This window comes from Nothobranchius furzeri, chromosome 12 (genome assembly GCF_043380555.1).
Source record: "Nothobranchius furzeri strain GRZ-AD chromosome 12, NfurGRZ-RIMD1, whole genome shotgun sequence".
In the NCBI taxonomy this organism is placed as follows: domain Eukaryota; kingdom Metazoa; phylum Chordata; class Actinopteri; order Cyprinodontiformes; family Nothobranchiidae; genus Nothobranchius; species Nothobranchius furzeri.
The window spans coordinates 6,065,249-6,087,441 of NC_091752.1; the positions used below are offsets into that span (position 1 = coordinate 6,065,249).

The following is a 22,193-nucleotide window of genomic DNA, read 5'->3' on the forward strand; positions in this document are numbered from 1 at the left end:
GTTTTACTGGGAAATTTTCCAAAATTTGCCCTTTCAAATAATCATCCCAAATTTGTATCAGGTAACTGAAGACAAGTTGGGGTTGCTTGGCGTCACTTTATGGGAGTTTTCTGCAGAAGGCGGGGCTGTGGCGGCGCGGCGAACTCAGGCGTACCACTTAGGCCTTACGTTTGCCTCCCATTTCGTCATTTCTAGAGATATCGCCACGAAACTTCTTGTGAGTGATGCTAGTCCGAACCCCAAAAAATCTGATGTGACATTCCGGTGGGCGTGGTCTATTTGTTGAAATAGCGCCCCCTAGGACCATTAAAACTGACAGCCCCAAGCCATGCTTTGACTGAGGATTACGAAATGTGGTACACTAATGTGGTGTCTCAGGACCTACAAAAAAGTCTCTTGGAGCCAAGTGCAAAGTCGCACAGGAAGTCGGCCATTTTGGTCCAAGTGCGTGATTTAGTGGTTTTCGCACACGTTGTTTGGAGAGTGATGCTCCGTCGCCCTTTTCACCAATCGCCTTCACACTTCTGCTATATACTCTTAAGACATAGATGAAAAAATTCAACCGTCGGATTTTAAATAAGTATAAAGGTGTGGGCGTGGCTAAGCCTCAAACTCTGACTTGTCGCCACGCCACTCTTTTTTTCACAGTTCCCTATTGGACTCCTTTTATCCAATCACCACCAAACAGTGGCAAATAGCAGCAGACAAGTTGAGGTCACTAGGTCTATAGTACTGGCAGGTTTCGAATAAAGGCGGGGCTTTGGGAGCATGGCGAAATTCGCCATCACGCCATGGAAATACGTTTGTCTCTCATTTCTTCAATCATTGTGACATTGCCACACAATTTCTGATGAGTGATCCTACTCTGACCCCTAATATAATTGGACAGCTGAAGTTTGTGGGCGTGGCCTATTTTCCAAAACAGTGCCCCCTAGGACCATTAAAACAGTCAGCCCCAAGCCATGCTTTGACTGAGGATCACAAAATTTGGCACACTAATGTAGTGTCTCAGGACCTACAAAAAAGTCTCTTGGAGCCAAGCGCAATGTCGCACAGGAGGTCGGCCATTTTGGTGCAATTACTCAATTAAGTGGTTTTCGCACACGTTATAAGGAGAATGATATCTCCTCGCCCTTTCCACCGATCACCTTCAAACTCCTGCTATATACTCTTAAGACATAGAGGAAAAAATTCAACTGTCGGATTTTAAATAAGTATAAAGGTATGGGCGTGGCTAAGCCTCAAACTTTGACCAGTCGCCATTACTTTATTTGACTTAATAACTCCCATGTGCATGATCAGATCAATTTCATACTTTGTCTGTGTGATCACTGACCACATCTGAAGACAGTGACAATGTGGACAGCTGACATCACCTAAGCCCCGCCCCCTGACTAAAGGAAGTCTATTGTTTTATGGTGAACTGCCCATATTTGTCCCCTCTAATTTAGTCAAGATGACACTAAGGTCATGCACTGTCTTCATGATGTTGTAATGACCATTCAGATCTGATAGCTTTTCAGAAAGTGAGGGGCTTTGATGCCATGGCGATTTCTGGCGTGACGCTGTGACCTTACGTTTGACTGTAACTTCCACAAACAGCCTCCGATTTGCCCGAGACTGAACATCACATCACCAGTGTGGTAAAGATAGAGTATCTCCTAGGGGTGAGACATGTAATGGTGGGCTCAGAAGGGATGCTGAGTCAGGGTGAGGTGTGGACGAGGAGGCCTTTCACGGTTTCCGGTGTTGGGGTGGCTGACTTTCTGTTCCGACAGGCATGCCCTGATGCCCTCGGCTGCCGGCCAGGATGGAGAAGCGCGGAGCCGGGTTTGGAGAGCGTCGGGGATGGAGCGGAGGGGGTGCTGAAGGAGGGCGAGCAGCTTCGCTGCGAGGGCCGAACGACGCTGCTTGCAGCTTTAATTCTTTCTTTCTTTCTTTCTTTCTTTTTTCTTCCGCGTCTTTGAATGGCCTTTAGGGGGTCTTAGCATATTCAAAAAGTCACCAAATTCTGGCTCAATATAGAAAGTGCAAGAAATTTACGTATTTCACTGGCGATGTGAAAGTTCGTAAAAAAGTGGCTGGACAGCGCCCCCTAGAAAGTGAAAAATACCCCTCTCCATAAAGCTTAGTTTATCGTACGGTTATGAAATTTGGTATACTTGTAGTACTCCACAGTCCGCACAGAAAAGTCTCTTGCAACCATGGTCAATATCAAACAGGAAGTCGGCCATTTTGGGTTGAAATGGCGAATTTTAGCCATTTTGGCCATTTCTAGGGTCTATCTTTGGTTGAACAGTTTGGTCATTTTTCGCACGATCGTCTCAAAAATAGTGTGCAATCGAACAGAAGCGATGGACGATTCAAATGAGAAAATAAAATTGACTTTTCGTAAATACTGAAGGGGCGGGGCCAGGCCTCAAAGTTCGAGCACTCGCCAAAAAAATTCAAATTGCTATAATTTCATAAATGAAAGAATTACAGTTAAAGTAACTTTCTGTGGACAATCGTCATCGCCCCCCGAAGACAAATGAATGGTCGATTGATGATGTCACATAAGCCCCGCCCCCTCAGGACTTAAAAGGTCAAGTTTTACTGGGAAATTTTCTAAAATTCGCCCTTTCAAATAATCATCCCAAATTTGTACCAGTTAACTGAAGACAAGTTGGGGTTGCTTGGCGTCACTTTATGGGAGTTTTCTGCAGAAGGCGGGGCTGTGGCGGCACGGCGAAGTCAGGCGTACCACTTAGGCCTTATGTTTGCCTCCCATTTCGTCATTTCTAAAGATATCGCCACGAAACTTCTTGGGAGTGATCCTAGTCCTGCCCCCCAAAAAATGTGATGTGAAAATCCGGTGGGCGTGGCCTATTTTCTGAAATAGCGCCCCCTAGGAGCATTAAAACTGTCAGCCCCAAGCCATGCTTTGACTGAGGATTACGAAATTTGGTACACTAATGTGGTGTCTCAGGACCTACAAAAAAGTCTCTTGGAGCCAAGAACCAAGTCGCACAGGAAGTCGGCCATTTTGGTCCAAGTACTCGATTTAGTGGTTTTCGCACACGTTGTTTGGAGAGTGTTGCACCATCGCCCTTTTCACCAATCACCTTCAAACTTCTGCTATAGACTCTTAAGACAAAGGGGAAAAAATTCAACCGTCGGATTTTAAATAAGTATAAAGGTGTGGGCGTGGCTAAGCCTCAAACTTTGACCTGTCGCCACGCCACTCTTTTTTTTCACCGCTCCCTATTGGACTCCTTTTAACCAATCACCACCATTCACTGGCAAATAGCAGCAGACAAGTTGAGGTCACTTGGTCTATAGTACTGGCAGGTTTCGAATAAAGGCGGGGCTTTGGGATCATGGCGAAATTCACCATCACGCCATGGAAATACGTTTGTGTCTCATTTCTTCAATCATTGTGACATCACCACACAATTTCTGATGAGTGATCTTACTCTGACCCCTAATAGAATTGGACAGCTGAAGTTTGTGGGCGTGGCCTATTTTCTGAAATAGCGCCCCCTAGGACCATTAAAACTATCAGCCCCAAGCCATGCTTTGACTGAGGATCACGAAATTTGGCACACTAATGTAGTGTCTCAGGACCTACAAAAAAGTCTCTTGGAGCCAAGTACAATGTCGCACAGGAGGTCGGCCATTTTGGTCCAAGTACTCGATTTAGTGGTTTTTGCACACGTTATTAGGAGAATGATGTCTCGTCGTCCTTTCCACCGATCACCTTCAAACTCCTTCTATATACTCTTAAGACATAGAGGAAAAAATTCAACCGTCGGATTTTAAATAAGTATAAAGGTGTGGGCGTGGCTAAGCCTCAAACTTTGACCAGTCGCCATTACGTTACATGACTTAATAACTCCCATGTGCATGATCAGATCAATGTCAAACTTTGTCTGTGTGATCACTGACCACATGTGAAGACAGTGACAATGTGGACAGCTGACATCACCTAAGCCCCGCCCCCTGACTACAGGAAGTCTACTGTTTTATGGTGAAATGCCCATATTTGTCCCCTCTAATTAAGTCAACATGACACTAAGGTCATGCACTGTCTTCATGATGTTGTAATGACCATTCAGATCTGATAGCTTTTCAGAAAGGGAGGGGCTTTGATGCCATGGCGATTTCTGGCGTGACGCTGTGACCTTACGTTTGACTGTAACTTCCACAAACAGCCTCCGATTTGCCCGAGACTGAACATCACATCACCAGTGTGGTAAAGATAGAGTATCTCCTAGTGGTGAGACGTGTAATGGTGGGCTCAGAGGGGATGCTGAGTCAGGGTGAGGTGTGGACGAGGAGGCCGTTCACGGTTTCTGGTGTCGGGGTGGTTGACTTTCTGTTCTGCCAGACGTGCCCTGGTGCCCCCGGCTGCCGGCCAGGACGGAGAAGCGCGGAGCTGGGTTTGGAGAGCGTAGGGGATGGAGCGGAGGGGGTGCGGAAGGAGGGCGAGCAGCTTCGCTGTGAGGGCCGAACGACGCTGCTTGCAGCTTTAATTACGCTTTCTTTCTTTCTTTTTTCTTCCGCGTCTTTGACTGGCCTTTAGGGGGTCTTAGCATATCCAAAAAGTCACCAAATTCTGGCCCAATATAGAAAGTGCGTGAAATTTACGTATTTCACTGGCGATGTTAAAGTTCATAAAAAAATGGCTGAACAGCGCCCCCTAGAAAGTGAAAAATACCCCTCTCCATAAAGCTTAGTTTATCGTACAGTTATGAAATTTGGTACACTTGTAGAACTCAACAATACGCACAGAAAAGCCTCTTGCATCCATGGTCAATATCAAACAGGAAGTCGGCCATTTTGGACTAAATTGGCCATTTTGACCCTGTTTCGGCCATTTCTTGGGTCTATATTTGGTTGAACAGTTTGGTCATTTTTCGCACGATCGTCTCAAAAATAGTGTGCGATCGAACAGAAGCGACGGACGATTAAAATGAGACAATAAAATTGACTTTTCGTAAATACTGAAGGGGCGGGACCAGGCCTCAAAGTTCGAGCACTCGCCAAAAAAATTCAAATTGCTATAATTTCATAAATGAAAGAATTACAGTTAAAGTAACTTTCTATGGAAAATCATCATTGCCCCCCGAAGACAAATGAATGGTCAATTGATGATGTCACATAAGCCCCGCCCCTTCAGGACTTAAAAGGTCAAGTTTTACTGGGAAATTTTCCAAAATTTGCCCTTTCAAATAATCATCCCAAATTTGTATCAGGTAACTGAAGACAAGTTGCGGTTGCTTGGCGTCACTTTATGGGAGTTTTCTGCAGAAGGCGGGGCTGTGGCGGCGCGGCGAACTCAGGCGTACCACTTAGGCCTTACGTTTGCCTCCCATTTCGTCATTTCTAGAGATATCGCCACGAAACTTCTTGTGAGTGATCCTAGTCCGGCCCCCGAAAAAATCTGATGTGAAATTTCGGTGGGCGTGGTCTATTTTCTGAAATAGCGCCCCCTAGGACCATTAAAACTGACAGCCCCAAGCCATGCTTTGACTGAGGATTACGAAATGTGGTACACTAATGTGGTGTCTCAGGACCTACAAAAAAGTCTCTTGGAGCCAAGTGCAAAGTCGCACAGGAAGTCGGCCATTTTGGTCCAAGTGCGCGATTTAGTGGTTTTCGCACACGTTGTTTGGAGAGTGATGCTCCGTCGCCCTTTTCACCAATCGCCTTCACACTTCTGCTATATACTCTTAAGACATAGATGAAAAAATTCAACCGTCGGATTTTAAATAAGTTTAAAGGTGTGGGCGTGGCTAAGCCTCAAACTCTGACCTGTCGCCACGCCACTCTTTTTTTCACAGCTCCCTATTGGACTCCTTTTATCCAATCACCACCAAACAGTGGCAAACAGCAGCAGACAAGTTGAGGTCACTTGGTCTATAGTACTGGCAGGTTTCGAATAAAGGCGGGGCTTTGGGACCATGGCGAAATTCGCCATCACGCCATGGAAATACGTTTGTCTCTCATTTCTTCAATCATTGTGACATTGCCACACAATTTCTGATGAGTGATCCTACTCTGACCCCTAATATAATTGGACAGCTGAAGTTTGTGGGCGTGGCCTATTTTCCAAAACAGTGCCCCCTAGGACCATTAAAACAGTCAGCCCCAAGCCATGCTTTGACTGAGGATCACAAAATTTGGCACACTAATGTAGTGTCTCAGGACCTACAAAAAAGTCTCTTGGAGCCAAGCGCAATGTCGCACAGGAGGTCGGCCATTTTGGTGCAATTACTCAATTTAGTGGTTTTCGCACACGTTATTAGGAGAATGATATCTCCTCGCCCTTTCCACCGATCACCTTCAAACTTCTGCTATATACTCTTAAGACATAGAGGAAAAAATTCAACCGTCGGATTTTAAATAAGTATAAAGGTATGGGCGTGGCTAAGCCTCAAACTTTGACCAGTCGCCATTACTTTATTTGACTTAATAACTCCCATGTGCATGATCAGATCAATTTCATACTTTGTCTGTGTGATCACTGACCACATCTGAAGACAGTGACAATGTGGACAGCTGACATCACCTAAGCCCCGCCCCCTGACTACAGGAAGTCTATTGTTTTATGGTGAACTGCCCATATTTGTCCCCTCTAATTTAGTCAAGATGACACTAAGGTCATGCACTGTCTTCATGATGTTGTAATGACCATTCAGATCTGATAGCTTTTCAGAAAGTGAGGGGCTTTGATGCCATGGCGAATTCTGGCATGACGCCGTGACCTTACGTTTGATTGTAACTTCCACAAACAGCCTCCCATCTGCACGAGACTGAACATGGCAATCAACAATCATGCCCTTTATCCAATGAGACACTAACGGTTGTTGAGATTTGTATAATGTCACCACAGCGCCCCCTACACACCATTAAAACTGTAATAACTCCTACAGACGAGGTCGTAACTGCACCAAACTTGCTATGTGTCATCACACAAAGACACCCAACACAATCCTGTAGTAATTGGTTGATATTGCTTTAGCTCCTTCCCCTGACATTTATTAGGCCCTGAATAACACTTGCATCATGCAATTCACACCAAACTGCACACAAATGACTGTTATCAACCCACAAACTTCTTCATGGAATATTTCCTAAATTTGGAACAGCGCCCCCTAGATACAATAAAACCTTTGTAACTTCTGCAAAAAAGCTCCAAACTATATCTAACTTTGTGGGAGTTATCACACAACTGCAATCAACACATGTATGTGTTCACTTGTTCAAATAACTTTAACTCAATGCACTTATAGCTTTTTGTCTTTAGATGACCCATGCAATGTTTGATTGATGCCATATTAAAAAAAACTATCTTTGATGACCAAAGATGACCTCTACGGGACTTAGTTGTAAATGGTCACAGCGGACCCTAGATGGGTTCAAACTTTATTAACTTCTAAAGACAATGCACTTATAGCTTTTTGTCTTTAGATGACCCATGCAATGTTTGATTTATGCCATATTAAAAAAAACTATCTTTGATGACCAAAGATGACCTCTACGGGACTTAGTTGTAAATGGTCACAGCGGACCCTAGATGGGTTCAAACTTTATTAACTTCTAAAGACAAGGTCAGAATGGCATTATATTTGGCTTGTGATATGTTTGAACAGATGGGAACTAGGAAGTTTTTCCTGTAGTTCCTAGAACTGTTTTAGCTCCTACTCTGAAGCAGAGACTTTTGTTGTTTCCTATGAAACTAACGAGACGTGGGCGCTTGGTGAGCTATGCCCCTTGCTTGATTTTTGCATCGTTTCTGTTTTGAATGGAGGGTGGAGTTCGAATTAACACACAAGAGTCATAATACACTATATTCTAAATCTATGGGATGAGATGTGTATACCAGGTTTGGGGTGGCAGAGCTGCTAGTAGGTAGTAGGTGCAGTGTAGATGCTGAAGGATAAAATATTTTAGAATTAAATCATTTTAATAACCAGAGATTGCACATTTGCATATGTAATAAGACAGTTCTGTACCTGGTGTAGGGTGGCAGAGGCTGCCAGGAGCAGGTTGAAAGAAGCTGATGCCTCTGCAGATGCTAGCTGTGTTGTAGCAGTTGGATGGATAAACATTTCAGAATGAGCCAAGTTTAAAAATACCTGTATCAGTAACAAAAGTGTACTAAACTAAAGCCTGATTCATTCTTCTCCGTCAGCTCCGCAAGGGACAGACACGCACGGATTGATGGAAGCGTTTTGCTCTCATACTTCTGTCTCCTGGGGAGTGTTGCAAAGCAATTCCCTGGCAGGACTACAGAGGGCGTAGCGTCGTTCTGTGGTATTCTGTCATGTATCCGGTCCAAGATAATGTGTTTATATTGTTTTTTTGTATATAGGGGACTTTTTAACACAGACAAATTTGTCTCTCATTCTCCTCCATGCACTTGCCACCTCTAAACCCACGTTTCCTGTCATTTCCGTCCACAAATAAAATGCTTGCTGCACATCTTTTCACACTTCCAGTCACATCTCCCATGAGTCCTGGACCACTCTGATGTTACTATTTGGTATAGAGGTTCATGAGTGGCACGCGCTCCAGACCTGCATCAAAGTCCTATCTCCTAGTTTGATTGACAGCTGCTGTTTTTGCCTCACAATCAGTTTATGCAAGATTCAAAGACCTGTGAAAAATAGTGTAAATTCAGGACTGTCTCACAGAAAGGAACGAGGTCCCTATTGGCAGCATGTCAGCCACTCAGGAAGGCTCAGAGTAGAGGCTGAAAAAAGGTAGGCAGGATCAAACCTTTTTTGAGACAGGGGAGATTAGCTATATTATTGTTTGTAAAACAATGTTTTGACCTATTGTTTTTAGATATTAGTAATGTGTTAAAAATCACCATAAATTGTAAAAATAAATAGATAATAAAAAATGTTAAATGTTAGGGGTGCTAGAGATGAATTTAGGGGTGCTTCAGCACCCCCAAAAGCAGGCTATAAATGCCCATGGGTGTGATCTTATCAGTTATCCTTTAAATCAAAATGTGTGTTTAGTTCTAGGGTGAATTGCAGCAAGTAAAATTTTAAACTGAATTTTTATTGTTTTTTTCCTTTTTGAATAATAGTTTTTCCAGTAATTGACACAATTAGCAGGGCAACACAGGGATTTGAACCCTGTCCCACAAGTGGGAGACCAGACCATTGCCTTTGCTTTTTTGTGCATTTTACCAGGTAAAGCAAACCCTGCATTAAAACAGCATGAAATTCACCAGTTTAATTTTTAACATTATGCATAATTTAGTGTTGAATTGTTACATCATCAATAGTGATGAATGAGAAGCCAATTGTACTAAAGGTTTTCAGTTTAATTTCAAAAAATGCCATCTTAATGCAGGAAACGAAACCTTTAGAAAGCTTTTAACACATTTAATTTTGATGTAAAAAAAATACATGTTTAAAAGCTTTCCAATACATCCTAGACATTTTGCAACAAAGAAGATAAAACACACACACACACACACACACACACACATTCACAAACATTAAAACAATAAAATTAGTGTATTAATTCCTGATCTGGACAGATATGTTTTTAGTTTTGATTAAAAAGTGGGTGAGGGATTAATTCAGAGGACAAGGGGAAAGAGCATTCTAGAGCTGAGAGAAGGTGGGAAATGGCTCAATGTTATTTTGACTATGTCAGTAGGGGACATGAAAATTGAAGAAATCACAGAAATGGTGAAGCATACAGCAGCAGTTAGTGGTTTTTTCTACATAGGCGTGGTGCTGCACCACACCCGAAATTCTAGTTCCATGACAAATGCACGACACCAAAACGTTCCGCGCTTTACTACCCCCTTCGTTGCTCTCATGACAGCGAAATAGTTTGTGAATGTAACACTTCTCACCTATATGCATCAGAGAAATTTCAACACTCACAGTTTAAAAATGTTTCTACACTCCTGTGCACACATTGTCCTGCAACCCCTGCTTTCACACATGGAATGCGGCAGCGAAGTTGTCCTGAGTGTGCACAACCCCTCAACGGCATCGTAACATGTACACTGCTTAAAAACAATACATCCAATATATTTCATGTAGAAAAGTTCTGACAGACTATATGGACAAGATATATATAAGTTCTATTGTCATTGCATAGGTGTACAACGAAATTGACTTTGCTCTCAGTAGAGATAGCTCATGTAAGGAAAGGTGAAATATTAGTAAAAGTAAAGCTAAAATAGATCACACACACACACACACACACACACACACCTCTTTACATTACAAATTCTGCAGTCAGGTGTTGATCAAATCAAATCTGGTTTTTGAGGTGAACTAAAGCCGTGTAAAATCACACATGATGCCCTGATGATCACTAAAATATGTTGGAATAACAGATGCTTCTGTTATATACTTGTTGGATTTTACATAGACATGATCTATTAAAGTGCCTTTCTCGGTTGTTGGCTGTTTGACTATTTGGGCATAGCCTCTGTCAGTCAAAAGTTTTAATATTGTTGATGATTTTAAAATGTCATCATTAAAATCTCCCATTAGTACTAATGTCTCACTTTGTACCTCCAGCCAATCAAGCAACTTTGTTAAATTTACTTTAAACAAAGAAAGGGGATACAAAGGAGGTCGATAAATGAGTCCAAGTACTATGTGTAAGTTAACAAAGCTATACACTAAACTCTCCAAGTTGACGTCTGGAGCCTGCAACATTTTAAATGCCACACCATCTGCAGTATAAAAGCCAACACCACCATGTTGTTGTTCTTGAAAAGCAATCAATGACTCATGGGTACTAGAATAAGCTAAACCTCGTGGGCAGTTGTAAAAACTATAGCCATCAATCTGTACTGCATCTGATCTGTCTGTAGATACCCATGTTTCTGTGACAGCAATGCAATTAGGTTGCAAATGCTGTGTGCAGAAAGCCAAGTCTTTAACGTGTCGATTCAGACTTTGGACATTCATTAAAAACACAGTGAATGCAGAAGAGTTAAATCTGTCGAACTGTGAGTTTGGAGTCAAAAAAGGGGTCATTTCGTTAACTGCAACTGTGATGTCATCTTTACAATAGATTCGTTTTTCATCAAAGTCCTGAATTGTGAGTCCTGAAAGACTTGTTACACGGCTAAGTGCTACATATGCTTGACCTGGTGCAAATATTTTCCTAAAACTAACAACGGCGTTTTCAAGAGTGAGTCCCTGAACTTTATGAACCGTAACCGCCCAAGCTAATTTAAGAGGAAATTGTCGACGTAATCCACCTTTAACAGTGGCCCTTTCCTCCTCGGGTTCAATAGGTGTAGATCCAGCTAAATTTGCTGACAGAGACTGGGAGGTTTTCCTCCTCTGCAAGCCTACACGATGGTCATCAAACTGAACATAAACCTTTTTAGGAAAGGTGTCATTTTCTAACATTACCATTTCTGTCAATGTACCACAAATTCCGTTTACTAAACCGTCAATGAGATCCACATTTTTACACAACATTACACGAGCACCCTTCCCCAACTGTAACACTTCGGACAAGTTAGTATTAGAAGCTCTGGCATGATTCCCTTCCAACAACTTTAGTTTGCCTGTTCTTTTATCATTAACATAATCTTTGGCTGTAATTGATATGTAATCAGGACAAACGTGACATAACTGATGAATGTTGTGATTATTTACTTGATTATTTGTTGCAAATATGTGCAATGCTGAGCTCGCCTCACCTGTTTCACAAGTTTTTAAAACCTTTAAATCCTCAGGTAACAATGGTGTACCTTTTGTATGAGTTCTGATTCTATTTAGCAGTCCAGAAAACACAGCATCTTTCTGTCTAACGACTTCAGTTAACTGTACAACTTTAAATAGGCTTGACCATAAGTTGCTACCTACACCATCAGAATAGAGTGGCTTCCCTTTAACAGGAGGTAGCTGGAAGAAATCTCCAACAGCCACTACACTGACATTTCCAAAAGGTGAAAAATCACCCGTTTGTTTAATTTGACGTAATCTACCATGAACATAGGACAACAGGTTATGATCGACCATTGATATTTCATCAATAATAAGAAGCTGCAAATCACAATATTTTGTACATAAAGAATTTAGTTTTTCTTCACCCAGAGGAGTGTACGGTAAGCGTACATCCTTTCCTATAGACAGTGTAGTGTGGATTGTTGTTGCACCTAAATTGTATGCTGCAATCCCAGTAGGAGCTGTTAATACTACACATACATTATCAGGATGTCTACAGCTTGGTGACAGTAATCTCTGTGTTTCATACTCTATTGCTCGAATTAAATGACTTTTCCCAACGCCCGCCCCGCCTGTAACAAAAACATGCAGTGGTTCAGGGTTATTACCATTAACTTTATCTACACACCACTGCCTGATTTGATTAAAAACAGAAAACTGTTTTTCATTTAAAGACCTAATCAATGCCAGACCTTCACCTCTACTCATCGTGTTTCTCTTCTCTAAATGTGCAGTTTGGTTTGAACATGGAGCCAAATCTGGGATTACTTCTGCCTCGTCACTTACTGTTGGTTCTGATTCTTTCAGTATTTCAACACACTCTAAACGTTCCATTTCAACTGCCGGACACAACTCACACCATGCATCTTCTAACATTACATCACCGACTATATTATTCACAGCGTCCAAATGATCGGATTCTAACTCAAATTTACCCCGATTTAAATCTACAACAGCCTTTACCGAGTGGTTTGTTCTATCAAAAAATCTAACTAAACCAGTTCTGTAAAATTCCTCAAAAGTTTCACAGTTAAGCTTAAGTTGACTATCATGGCGGTACGGTAAAAACAGCTGCAAAATGCTTTGATAAAATTTCTCTGAGTCTTTGGTTTCAGAGAAACGCGCGTAACGAACAACCGCTGGTTTAGTCCGAGTTCTTTTTGTAACAAATCCTAAATCATTACTTAACTTTATAGGATTTCTACATTTTTCGTTTTTACTCAAAACACGATATTCTGATGCAAACGTAGCCAGGCACATATCATTGAACACATCATCATTTGGCCTCTTCTTATAACGATCAACTAATCCGGTCATCCACATGTCATCTGAAGTAAGCTCCTGTGATGCTGCTTTTTGCCTCAAAACAGAAATAGGCAAACTCATTTTCACTATATTATCACCGGTGGGGACAAACACAACTTTCCTAGAACACTCCTTTAGATGCATGTTAGTTAGCCTGTAGACTGCTTCTTGAGCACAAACATCCCGATTATGAAGATAAACATTACCAAGAGTCTTCAAGGCCTCTTTAGCACTAAGATTACCATCTTTGGCTGCTTCTCTTTGAGAATTAGCAAGCAGAAGGCCAATTTCCCGTTCACTTTTAGACATGTATGATATTATGTATACACAGCACGCATAAGCATCGACGCAATACTGGATATCAAGATTAGCATTCCAAGCTTTTAACAGCAACTTGCTATACTGATTAATCCAGATTTCATTAACTTCCCTTTTCAAAACAACATGTGTATTTCGACTAAATCGTTTATATGCCATCTCAAATACTTCCTGACTGATACCCAGGCCCTGAAACAGACCTTCTACACTGTTATATGGACAGTCTTCACTAGAAATAGCAGTCTTTACTTTAGTTAAAATGGCACTTGCTACTTCTTTGTCCATTTCCTGTTTACGAGCTTTATCTTGAAACGCACAGGCACACTGTACAGTGCTATCTGTTTTATCACACTTGCATGTCTTCACTGCATCTTGATACTTTTCGCCACGGCTAATAAAAGTTCTAACAGATGCAGGCCGTGGAAAATTAAAACGACAAACTGTTTTTTTCTTTCTACAAGTCTTTGAATGCCGTTTGGAGTGCTGCTGGACAGATGAGACAACTTCATGTAGTGAATCGTCTTCAGAAGGAAGTTCACATGTCACATATTCATCAACAAATGCAATGACCTCCTCATCTGTGTTCTTATCTAAAATGGGAGCACCAGAAACCCAGAAAAGGCAATGACAGTGAGGAGAACCACGCTGCTGGAACTCAACACGATAATAATAATCTTCTATTTTACCAATGGGATTGGCAGGAGACATTAGCACTTCCCTTAAGAAGACATGCCATCTAAAATCAAACATTCGGGCAGCAGTTACTGGATTCCTACGTAGGAGGTCACATTTATCAGCCCACTCCAGCTGTTCCACTGTCTCTGTTCTGCCTTCCTGTTTCAAAATACTATAAAGAAGGTTAGTCCACCTCAAATCTGCTGACGAAAATGATGCGAACCAAGTAGGTTTGCCCAACATTTTTACACAAGCCAGGAGGTCTCGCTGAGCAGATTGCCAAAAAGCAGGTGTGCCGCGAATTGGTTTAAGAAACCGGTAGCCATCATCAAACTCTAACAGCTTACTTAAAGAATCCTGATCCTGTATCAAATTACCCAACTTCTGAGATTCACCGCTTTTACCTTTACGCAAAGCTATAGAAACTTTGGACACAACTTGCTCTAGTTCAGACATGTACTGTGCAAAAAATATATATTCTACATTGTTGGCAAATCGACCATCAACATGAAGAAGCCTGTTGTTGAAATACCGATTCAGAGTCAAACGAAATTGTCTGCTTTCATAGTAAGTATTAGATCCTGAAGGAAACAAGACGGGAAAACTTTTTGCTTCATTTGTAAAATCTGAAAGCAATTTCACTGGATTGTTACCTTCACCTGGAGCTACATTTAATATGTTATCTACATACTGGTCCAATGCTTCTTGTCCTATATCTACTGGCATGAGACAGGTGTCCTGAAACATACAGTGTTGTTGTCTGTCATGCAATAACTCATCTTCTCCATCTATGCAAGTATCTTCATCTTTACCAGAACCACTATCCTCTTCCAGGACAGATGACGCATCTTCCTGAGTAAATGTGTTAATCCAAGATTCATTGAACTCTACATCTTTATAATGCAAATTATGACGTTTTAAATACTGAAGACCTTCCTGAACATGCTGTGTGTCAACATACTGATAATCATAGTGTCCTTTATATGTCAATTTACGCTTTAACTTTACAGGTAATAAAGACCCCTCCATGTTGGTACGTGGTAACAAACTGCACGTTTCCACTATATTTGCAGGTACACAAGTGACAGGACCATGAATCCCATTCTGACCACCTTTGGGCAGAGCCAACATTTTCATAAAGGGTATATTCATCGCTATTAAATGTTGCTCTAATGTATTTAAACATGCCAGTTGAGGTGGGATGGGATCAACAGTCAGCTTGTTGATTGAACTTTCTGGGGGTATCTGACATTTACCCATTTTATAATGACACGTGTAACAGATGTACAGTTTATTTCTACATAAATTAAATTTGCAAGGTAATCTACAGGCATCATCGCAAATGTGCAGATGATTGTCACTTATACATTTATCTGCTATAAGTGACATTTCTTTGGTTTTTCTATAGTACTCTTGATTACAATTTAAGACCTGATGTCTAAACAACAAACGTGAGCAGACACAACACACAAAATCAGGTCCATCTTTCACTTTCTCTAAAAATTGATCTACAACAAAATCAAAGTTTTGTGCATTTACTTTAATCAGCTTTCTTTTATGCTGGATACTTTCTATTAAACATGTTTTATGCTCAATATTAAGGTATTTCTTTCCACTCAACTCTTTCATTTTGTTTCGATGAGCCAAATTATGACGATACTTATACACACTCACCTGTTTAAGCTTCTCTTGATGAGCTAAGTTATGACGATACTTATACACACTCACCTGTTTAAGCTTCTCTCGATGAGCCAAGTTATGACGATAGTTGAAAATGGCCCTATGTTTGACCCTATGTTTAACTTTCTCTTTGTAAGCCAAATTATGCTGGTATTTGAAAATGGCCCTATGTTTGGCCCTATGTTTAACTTTCTCTTTGTAAGCCAAATTATGATGGTATTTGAAAATGGCCCTATGTTTGACCCTATGTTTAACTTTCTCTTTGTAAGCCAAATTATGATGGTAGTTGAAAATGGCCCTATGTTTGGCTCTCCGTTTAACTTTCTCTTTATGTGCAAGAAGACATTTGTATTTAAATTTGGTCACGCTGATCTTTTTCATTCTGTAAGCAGCATTTTGCTTGTATGCATTTTTTTTCTGACTTTTTATTTTGTCTTTAACTGCACTTATCGTTTTATAATTAGAGGCTTCTGCAGAAGCCTTATTTCGCTTTAAATATCTAGAAAAACTCTTCCTCATTTTCATCTTTTCCATGTTTGGGTCAGCATTTAACTGCATCACAGTTGACCTTCTGCATTTGTTTACGTTGTCTGACAAAGAATCAACTTTACAAAACCCAAAGCATGTTTCTTTATTACACAGTCTTATGCAAAGAACGGGTTCAAAATGATTATTACAGTTTGACAAATATAGTCCCTCAGTGACAAAATTACCAGTTTGAGAACTATATTTGACCCACTCTGTGCCATTGTTGATAAATATGGGTAATCCTACAACACTGGCTGTAGTTCTAAATTCTACTTCTGTAGCACAGTGACCGACATAATTCATCTGTGACTTTTTTATGTATTCTGACACAGAAGCATGTTCTTTCCCCAGAAAGTTCTCACACTCTTCAGCATTTTTGGACATATAAGAAACAACAGCGAGTCTGATCTTACGATGGCCCTTCTGTGACCCACTAATTACATGAGCTACAGCTCTAAAAAAACTGTTACCATCTTCAATAATATGTTCTGTCTTACACACATTTCCTAAAGGCCCACCTGATGTGGACTCTTGAGAATTGTGTTTCTCAAAATCTATTTTCAACCGATTACACAGAGTTTTACAAAAATCTGCAGACATAGGAGTAAATAAAGTATTTGAATGAACAACACTAACACCATCTGTATCTATGGAACTCGGCTCAAGTGTCACAGTTTCTACTGAACATTTTAAATGTTCTGTAGGGGCATGTCGAGTATTGTATCTACCAGAAATACTATTTACAGGGCCACAATAACCATAACAAGTTCCTGTGTTAGGTTGTTTTACACAAACCACTGTCTCATAATGGTTACCATTAATATTCTCCAAATAAACAGCCTGCTGTGAAAAGTTGCTGTTGGAAGTGTATTTAAGCCATTTATCATTACAGTAAGTAAATATGTTAATGCCAAAATAATCAGAAGCAGCTTGAATTTCCACTTCAGTTGCCCAACTGCCAACGTATTGCATCCTGGATGAGGTGAGGTACTGCAAAACTGAGGAATACTCACTTCTTAAAATGGTTTTATACGTTTGAGGATTCTTTTTTAACTGACTGACCAAAGCAAGACGGATTTTTCTATGATATTCCTGGGTGCTATAAACAGCTTGACTAAGTGCTCTAAAAAAACAGTTTCCATCTGCCACTATTGATTTATTCATGCATGGTACACCCAATTCACCAATCACACGAGATGATTCATCAACCATTGCCGACTTCACATTCAGACGTTTACTTAAAACCTGTGACACGTCTCTAGAAATGGGATTGAAATGAAAATCTTTAGTGCTAACATCACTAACAAAAACAACAGGGTTTATGTCAATGTCATCTGTCTGTAACTTTATTGGTTCCGAGAGTGTAAATGACTCTTCACGCCTAACCTCCTTTCCTGTTGTTGGAGCCAACCTTGTTTGTTTAGAAACATTTTTAAATGTGTCCATCTGAACAATGTTAACTCCACTGATCTCAAACAACTTCTGAGTTCCATTTAATTTACTGGCAAACCTCAGAATATATCTAAAAACATTGTCAAGACTACTAAAGTATAGAATTACACTTTTACCGTTTGGATCAACCATTCCATCTGCAGAACGAGCATGTGAATCAACAATAGCATAATGTCCATCTTCACTAAGTAAAGCGCAAGTATTGTCTCCAAGTGTAAATAAACATGTTTCATATTGTGTACACATCTTATTCAAACCATCCCAAAGACTAGTGTACACTCCAGCATTTATAAGTTCGCCTTCAACGATATCTACATTTCCACAAACAAAATCGCCATAATTCAACTTAAAAGTCTGTTTGCCCATAACGATTTCCTTTGGCAATTCTGGAACAGAAAGAAACACATTCCCAGCACTTATTAGATTACTGTCACGCAAATGTGTGTACAGCTCATCGCCCAAAACAACAACATTGTCTAACATGGCAACATCCCATGAAAAAACACTTTGTATGTTGTGCTTAGTTAAAGCAACAAGACTAATTGCTGCACACTGAACGCCGCCATATTTAAAACGCCCATCGCTCTGATTAAATGATCCTGTAAGTGAGCTTAAAATTGTATAATTGTTTACAATACTGTTGTCATCATCAACGTTAACCACACTTGTGCTACATGAAGGAACAGGAGATGATTCATCAACCATCGCAGACTTCACATTCAGACATTTACTCAACGCCTGTGACACGTCTCTAGAAACGGGACTGAAATGAAAATCTTTAGTACTAGCATCACTAACAAAAATAACAGGGTTTATGTCAATGTCATCTGTTTGTTCAGATACATGTTTAAATGTGTCCATCTGAACAATATCCACTCCAGTGATCTCAAATAACCTCTGAGATCCCACCAGTTCACTAGCAAATCTCTGAAAATGTTGAAAAACATTATCAAGGTTCGCAAAGTACAGAACTACACTCTGTCCTGTCGGGTCTACCATGCCGTCTGCGGAGCGTGAATGGGAATCTACTACAGCATAACGTCCATTATCACAAATGATAGCACAAGTATTGCCACTTAATGTCATAATGCAAGTTTCATGCTGTGTGCACATCTTCTTCAATCCATCCAGGAGAGGAGTGTACACACCAGCATCTATTAACTCGCCTTCAGCTACATCTACATCTCCTAAAACGAAATCCCCGTAAACAAGCTTAAAACGCTGTTCTTCTATGTCAATTTCCTTTGGCAAGTCTGGAACAGAGAGAAACTCATGTCCACCTCTAATCTTCTTGTTGTCGCGCAAATCTGTGTACAGCTCATCTCCTAACTCAACAACGTTATCCAACACGGCAAAATCCCAAGAGAAAACACTCTTCTGTTTGTGCTTTGTTAAAGCAACAACAGTAATAGCTGCACACTGAACTCCCCCATATTTAAAACGCCCATCGCCCTGATGAAATGATCCTAGGACAGAGTCTAAAATTGTATCATCGTTGTGTAAAATTGTTTTATCTTTATCAAAATTATTTACAACAGGATTTTGAACAGTTGTCTCGGGAACTAGAGATGACAGCAAAACCTGTGAACGCACGCAAGAAGGGGTGTTAGCAGACTGACCTCTGGGTGATGCATGCGCATGATGGCCAGAAGGAAGCATCACAGCATGGGCAGCAACAGACCCAGAGACAGACCCAGGACAACCAGATGCCTCCTGATGGTGGGGTGAAGGCAGCTGGTCACAGTCCAACACCTATACAGAAGAAATTAAAGGTCAATACATCGTCAATAAAGATTAGTTTAGTTTTTATGTTTGAAACACACGCTTCTTACCTCCTTCCTAGACCGAACAGACTCCACGTCTGCAAGAGGATTTATGCAAGGTGTGGATGCAACCTATAATTAAAGAACAACAACGGTGAAGAAAAATAACACCACAATGTATTTGTATGCCAGATAATTTAATGAATCAACCTCCTGCTGGACACGCCTAGCTGCTTTCTTAAAATGTCGCACAGATGTAGTCTACAAACAGAAAATAATACGATTAAGTACAATACTTTCAAATATACCATACAGACAGCCCATATTACAAGCACCAGGAACAACATTACACTTTACATTAAAAGATAATAAACTTTTGCTTTAAAGCTACCTGTATATCTGTGGGACCATCCGCTGGAGCAATCGTGTCCATGGCAGCCAGAATTGAAGGTGAGAACCTAACGGGATTCAGGGGGATGAAACACTCCTTCAAGGCCACTGAAGTGTCATCAGCCTATTGAAGAAAATTCACCACATATTATCATCTAATCAAAATTCTTTGAAAAAGATCAATCAAAAACATTCACAAACCTTAGAAACAACCACTCGTTTCTTGGGGGAATTAGAAGTCTTTTCAAATTCCCCTGAATGGTTTCTCTGCAATGGTAAATAAAACACATTTAGAAGCATTACTGGCCCAGTTGCCTAAAATTATAAACATTTTACAATATTTATACTTTATAAAGTCTCTCACCTTCCCGCTAGGTCTCACAAACGTCCATTCGGAAGGGCGTGGAGGTGGAATGCGTTCCACACCCTTCACAACCACACGGGGCACAATACTCGCTTTCTGCGGACGAGACACCTGGTGCTGCACCAGTGGCTTTGGTGCGTGTGTCTCCAAGAACTGATAGGAGGCATTCCACATCAGTTGCGTGAGTATAGGCATCCCGTGATTATCACTGAGGTGGATCTGCAACCACAAACACGAACAAAAGAATACAAATTTATCATCTCAAACTTAAGAACCTTTACCTTGTTTTCTTCCAAGCAATATACTTACACCATCACGGCACCACAGTTTAAGACGGTACCTGGGTAGGTGATCGTGGATCGGCACATAACTTACACCTTCGAAGCAGAAGGAAAAAATTCATGTAAACTTATAAATTGTGATTGTTTGATACCTAAGAGTAAATAGCAATAACGCTTGTCGTTAATACTACCTTTTCATCTAATTATGTTGCAACTTACCTAGCTTAGCCGATCTGCGGTGGTACTCCTGCTGAAACAGGTCTTGACGCTCCCAGGATCCAACTAAACGGGGAATCATGGAGGTACAGAAAACCTAAAAAAAAAAAAAGAAGAAGAAAGAATACAATTATTTTTAAGGATGTACGTTTACTGTCATCTCTCATACCTTCAAAATTACACAAATCAGCCTCTCACCTTAGGCCAGCGACTGAGAACAGCCAAAAGGTACCGCTCAAATGCATCCCCTGCCTCTTCAACTGTTCTGCTGGCCGTAAGGTTGTTAGAAGGAGCCATGACGCAAACAGCATCAGGCTCCCGAGGTAACACAGCCTGTGAAACCTCAAGGCGCAGAAGATCTGCACAAGCTCCTGGAGTGGACATCACACCAAAAGCGAGGCCGCCAACCGGCATAGGGACTATGCCGTCTGCCACGGACCTCAAGTGGGAGTCCCCAACAAGTAGGATGAACTAAATTAGAAAAATTTATAAATACATTTCAATATAAAACAATCTGTATTTCTATGACATTTCATACAAACGGCAATGCAATATGCTTTTCAGGAAGAAAGAGATCACATTAAACAGTCAAAGTTTACAAACAATAAAACATGAAATGGTAAAACTAATCACAGAATACACCAACATAAATACAAATAAAGATATGTAAAAATAACTGAGCAGCTTAAGTTCTAAATCACAGATTGAGAAGCACCGACTAAAAAGGAAGATGAACACAACTAGGTTTTCTATTAAGATTCAAAAGTTGGTAGACTTTAGGCACATGTCAAAAAGAAGCCGATTCAGTCTGTTTGCAGCACTGTAACTGATAGCGGCTTCAACACCATCTGACCGTTTCCTTAGAATCCCAGAGTACTGCTAGATAGTATTGGAAGAAAATCTATATTTATATTTTAAATATTTGTGGACATTACACTCACTTTCTTGTCAGGAATCTCATCTGGAAGGACCAACTTGTGAGCTTTGTTAGAAATCACACTGGTCGGCCAACGACGAACTCGATGACGAAAGCCAGTTCCAGAAACTTACAAAACAAAAACACACACACAAAAATTAACAATCTTTTTGGCTAATAATTTTTCATCTTACATAAATACAGTATAGATTAAATCGATTGCAAAACACTACAATAATTTGTTCTGCGAAATAATACTGCAATACATACAATTAACATCATCATTGATGTGCGTTGGAATCCCGATACGAATAGGCGGAGCTGGACGATTGCTGCGCTTAGCAGCATCCGCCTTGCGTTTGGACTCTTTGCCAGGCATAGTGAATGCTGTTTGAAACATAAAATACATGACAGCACTATTAGAAAAGCAACACAAACACTATGGATTTCTATGTTATCATGTGTCTGTACTCGGTAAAGACAGAATTAGACTCACTCACTCACACCTTTTAGAATCTTATACAACCATCAATTTGCTAAACTTATATAATTGTAAAAACAATCCTAAATTTTAAAGAGCAAGTCACC

At 40.6% G+C, this 22,193-nt stretch overlaps 1 protein-coding gene across 1 annotated transcript in view; it reads right to left on the minus strand.

The window, feature by feature from the left end:
- The window catches only part of LOC129166738 (uncharacterized), a 171,484-nt gene that overhangs the window by 142,441 nt on the left and 6,850 nt on the right, over positions 1–22,193 (minus strand). The window contains exons 2-12 of the mRNA XM_054749879.2: positions 21,876–21,992; positions 21,631–21,734; positions 20,888–21,160; positions 20,693–20,786; positions 20,502–20,569; positions 20,193–20,411; positions 20,030–20,095; positions 19,830–19,952; positions 19,649–19,699; positions 19,508–19,570; positions 19,295–19,427 (exon numbers count right to left, since the gene is read on the minus strand). Of these exons, the coding sequence (XP_054605854.1) occupies positions 19,295–19,427; positions 19,508–19,570; positions 19,649–19,699; positions 19,830–19,952; positions 20,030–20,095; positions 20,193–20,411; positions 20,502–20,569; positions 20,693–20,786; positions 20,888–21,160; positions 21,631–21,734; positions 21,876–21,984 (1,303 nt within the window). The 5' untranslated portion in view covers positions 21,985–21,992. The remainder of the gene's footprint in view (positions 1–19,294; positions 19,428–19,507; positions 19,571–19,648; positions 19,700–19,829; positions 19,953–20,029; positions 20,096–20,192; positions 20,412–20,501; positions 20,570–20,692; positions 20,787–20,887; positions 21,161–21,630; positions 21,735–21,875; positions 21,993–22,193) is intronic.